The sequence below is a fragment of the Impatiens glandulifera genome, unplaced genomic scaffold, assembly GCF_907164915.1.
Source record: "Impatiens glandulifera unplaced genomic scaffold, dImpGla2.1, whole genome shotgun sequence".
In the NCBI taxonomy this organism is placed as follows: Eukaryota; Viridiplantae; Streptophyta; class Magnoliopsida; order Ericales; family Balsaminaceae; genus Impatiens; species Impatiens glandulifera.
In genome coordinates this window covers 84,347-88,097 of record NW_025919525.1, presented here as the reverse complement: position 1 = coordinate 88,097, position 3,751 = coordinate 84,347, and the positions used below count along the sequence as shown (strand labels likewise).

The 3,751-nt window shown below is 42.0% G+C and overlaps 1 protein-coding gene across 1 annotated transcript; it reads left to right on the top strand.

Moving 5' to 3' along the window:
* Positions 1-2,212: 2,212 nt before the first annotated feature.
* On the top strand, positions 2,213-3,007 carry LOC124918100. Its single transcript, XM_047458349.1, has one exon. It carries the CDS (start codon positions 2,213-2,215, stop codon positions 3,005-3,007), a length of 795 nt encoding a protein of 264 aa, XP_047314305.1.
* The last annotated feature ends 744 nt before the right edge of the window (positions 3,008-3,751 follow it).

Sequence of the window (3,751 nt, the reverse complement as noted above, 5' to 3'; positions counted from 1 at the left end):
CAAAGGATCGCCTTCTTCCCTCCAACTTGTGCGTGCGAGGTTTTGATAGCTCCGAGCGTGAGGTTATGGGGAACCTCAAGACTGTCATTAAGGTAGCTGATATCCCGTTTGAAGTAGATTTTGTGGTGCTTAATATACATCCTTCTTACAATCTAATCCTCAGGAGGCCCTAGTTGCAGCAATCTAAGGTTGTGCCTCAACTTTACACTAGAAGCTGAAATTCATGCATCAAAAGTAAACCATTGTGGTGAACGGAGAGAATTGCACAAATGTCGGAATAATTTCTTCACATGTTACTCAAGAGGTGGAGCTTAATGAGTTCCAAGTGAATGTGATTGAAGGTTTAATGGGAAATTTAGGGAAGAGGAACCAGACTATATGGGAGGACTCGAGTAGCTTTTCCAAGAGCCAGAGACATTCACATGAAGCCAAAGGCGGTCAAAGGATACAACGAGGCCTTGCTCGATGGAGGCCAGACCCGACATGATAATCTTTTCTAACTCGGATGATTTAAGCGACGGTGAAGGATTTACGTCGCATCCAAGCTGATTTCTAGATCCACCAAGGCGCGTGTTTAAGACACCGGAAAACAATAATTAAGGAAGTCATATTAGATAAGTTCACCAAACAAGAGTCTTCTTCTGTCGCTGCATTTTCTCCTTCTTCATTTTGCTCTAACTCCGATAAACTCCAGTTGATTCTCATCCTCCTTTCACTTCTGAGTTGGATGTCGTTATTGGGGGATCCTATTTCCGATTTTAATGCAATGCATGATCCTATTTTGAATTCAAATGACATATTCTCTTATAACGATTTACCCTTAGAAATGAAACGATTTTTAGAAAATGAAAACGAAGTCTCTTCTATGAAAGAAACTATTGAAATTAATTTGAATTCGGAAGAAGACCCCAAATTGTCTTAATAGGCCAAAGCTTAGACGAAAATGTCATCATGTGGTTGAGATGTTGAAGCTCAACAAAGATGTCTTTACATGGTCCTATAAGGACATGCTGGGTATTGACCCCGAAATTATCCAACATCGTATTATGTTGTACTCGGATGCCAAGCCTGTTAAGCATAAGCTTTTGCGTATGAAGCCCGACATGGTTAACGAGATAAAGGAAGAGATACAGAAGCAAATTAAAGACGACTTTCTGGATGTTGTTGAATATCCAAAATGGGTCGCCAATGTGGTCCCCGTGGCCAAGAAAGTTGAAAAAATCCATGTGTGCGTGGACTATCGCGATCTCAATAAAGCTAGCCCCCAAAACAATTTCCCATTCCCGCACATCGATGTGTTGGTCGACCATGCAACTAGTCATGTGCTCCTATCATTCATGGATGGTTTCTCGGGCTATAATCAAGTCTTGATGGCACCTGAGGACAAAGAAAAGACTAACCTTCTGCTACCGTGTGATGCCCTTTGGGCTGAAGAACACTAGAGCCACGTATCAAAGGGCGAACACAATCATTTCCATGACATGATCCACAAGGAAGTCGAAGTCTACGTTGATGATATGATTGTCAAATTTGAGAAGCGAGTAGGACACATTGTAAACCTAGAGAAGTTCCTTCGGAGAATTCGGAAATACCGACTTTGTTTAAATCCAAAGATATGCACATTTGGTGTCACTGCCGATAAGATGCTGGGATTTCTAATTACTCAAAGAGGAATAGAAGTCGATCCCAACAAAATTGCAGCCATCACAACCATACCAACACCCCAGAACGAGCGAGAGGTTCGGGGATTTCTTGGCAAAATCTAATACATCAGTCGTTTCATCAGTAAGCTCACTTCCACTTCCGATACTATCTTCAAGCTTCTGAAGAAGGATCAAAAGTTCGTCTGGAATGATCCTTGTTAGCACACTTTCTTAAAGGTGAAAGCTTAGTTGCAATCACCTCCTATCCTCATGTCTCCAAGGCCAGGAATTCCTTTAATTCTTTATCTGACCGTCACCAAGTCATCCATGGGGAGCATTCTAGCCCAAGAAAACGAAAGCAAAGAGGAGGTAGCAATTTACTACCTTAGTAAAAGGATGACCGATTACGAGTTGAACTATTCTTAAGTGGAAAAAGTCTGTTGGGCATTAGCTTGGGTAACGAAAAGGTTGTGCCACTACATGCAAGCCCACCCAATCAAGCTAGTGTCAAGACTCAATCCCATTTGTTTCTTGTTTCAAAGAACTCTTCTTTCACCGTGTCTTGTTAAATGGATGATGATGATTTCAGATACGACATCACATATACTGTCCAAAAGTCAATCAAGGGGAGTGTAGTGGCTGATTTCCTAGCTGATCATCCAATCACTTTTGAAGACGATGATGAAGAGATGGTGTTCCCAGACGATGAGATCATGACCGTTCAATCCGAAGCATGGAAATTAATGTTCGATGGCGCATCAGGCAAACAGGGCTACGACATTGGTATTCTCTTGATCGATCCTGATGACACATATAATCCTACTTACGTTAAGTTAGGTTATAGTGTCACCAACAATGAAGCTGAGTACGAAGCATGCATCGCCGGGATCAAGTTAGCCAGCGAGAAAAGGATTAGCATATTGGAGGTTATCGGAGACTCAAATCTTGTAATCTCGCAGGCTAATAGAGATTGGCAGGTCAAAGGCGGCAATCTTAAACCTTATCATTATTTCCTCATGTGTTTAATCGCTAAGTTCGAAAGTGTTGTTTTCATCCATGCTCCAAGGAGTCAGAATCGTTTCGCTAACACCCTTGCAACTCTTGCGGTCATGACTCAAATTCCCGAGGGAATCAAGATCAAGCCACTCAAAATCCAACAGAGGTGCAATCACATCTATGAGAAACTAGTGGTTGCTAACACTAATATCTCAAGTAAACCTTGGTTTGAGCCCATCCAATCTTATATCGAAAAGGGGGAATATCCTTCCCACTTTCATAAGAAAGAACGTCGTTCTCTTCGTCAGTTTGCCACCAGCTATGTGGTTGTGGCAGGATGTCTCTATCGACGATCCTTTGATGGATAAAACATGTTTTGCGTAGATTAGGCAGAATCTACCACCTTCATGGAAGAAGTCCATGATGGAAATTGTGATTCCCATATGAACGACATGGCCCTTGCTAAGAAAATTCTTCGGCTAGGCTACTTTTGGTAGAACTTGGAACATGATTGCATTGTGTTCGTCAAAAAGTGTCACTAGTGTGAAATTTATGATAATCTAAAGCATACTTTGTTTCTCTCCTCTATAAAATGACTTCTCCATGGCCATTTTCCACATGAGGATTTGATATCATCGGAAAAATCCACCCCCACGCATCCAACGATCATGAATTCATCTTGGTCGCTATTGACTATTTCACCAAGTGAGTTGAGACTTCTTCGTTCAAAATCCTCAAATCCTCCCACGTGGAAAAATTCATTCGCAGTAATGTCATTAGTCGATACGGGGTTCCCCATTCGATGATTTCTGATAAAGAGCGACACTTTCAAGGTAGTGTGCTCGAGCTTTTGAGAGAATTCAAAATTGAGCATCACAAGTTGTCACCATATCGACCGCAAACCAACGGGGCGGTCGAGGCTGCTAACAAGAACGTAATCTCAATCTTGAAGAAAAGCACACGGACATATAGGGATTGGCATGAGAAGTTTCCCTATGCTCTATGGGGTTACCGAACCACCGCTTGGACTTCTACAAGCAAAACTCCTTATTCGTTGGTTTATAGCATGGAGGCAGTTCAACCCATTGAGTTGGAGTTGCCTACTCTCAGGA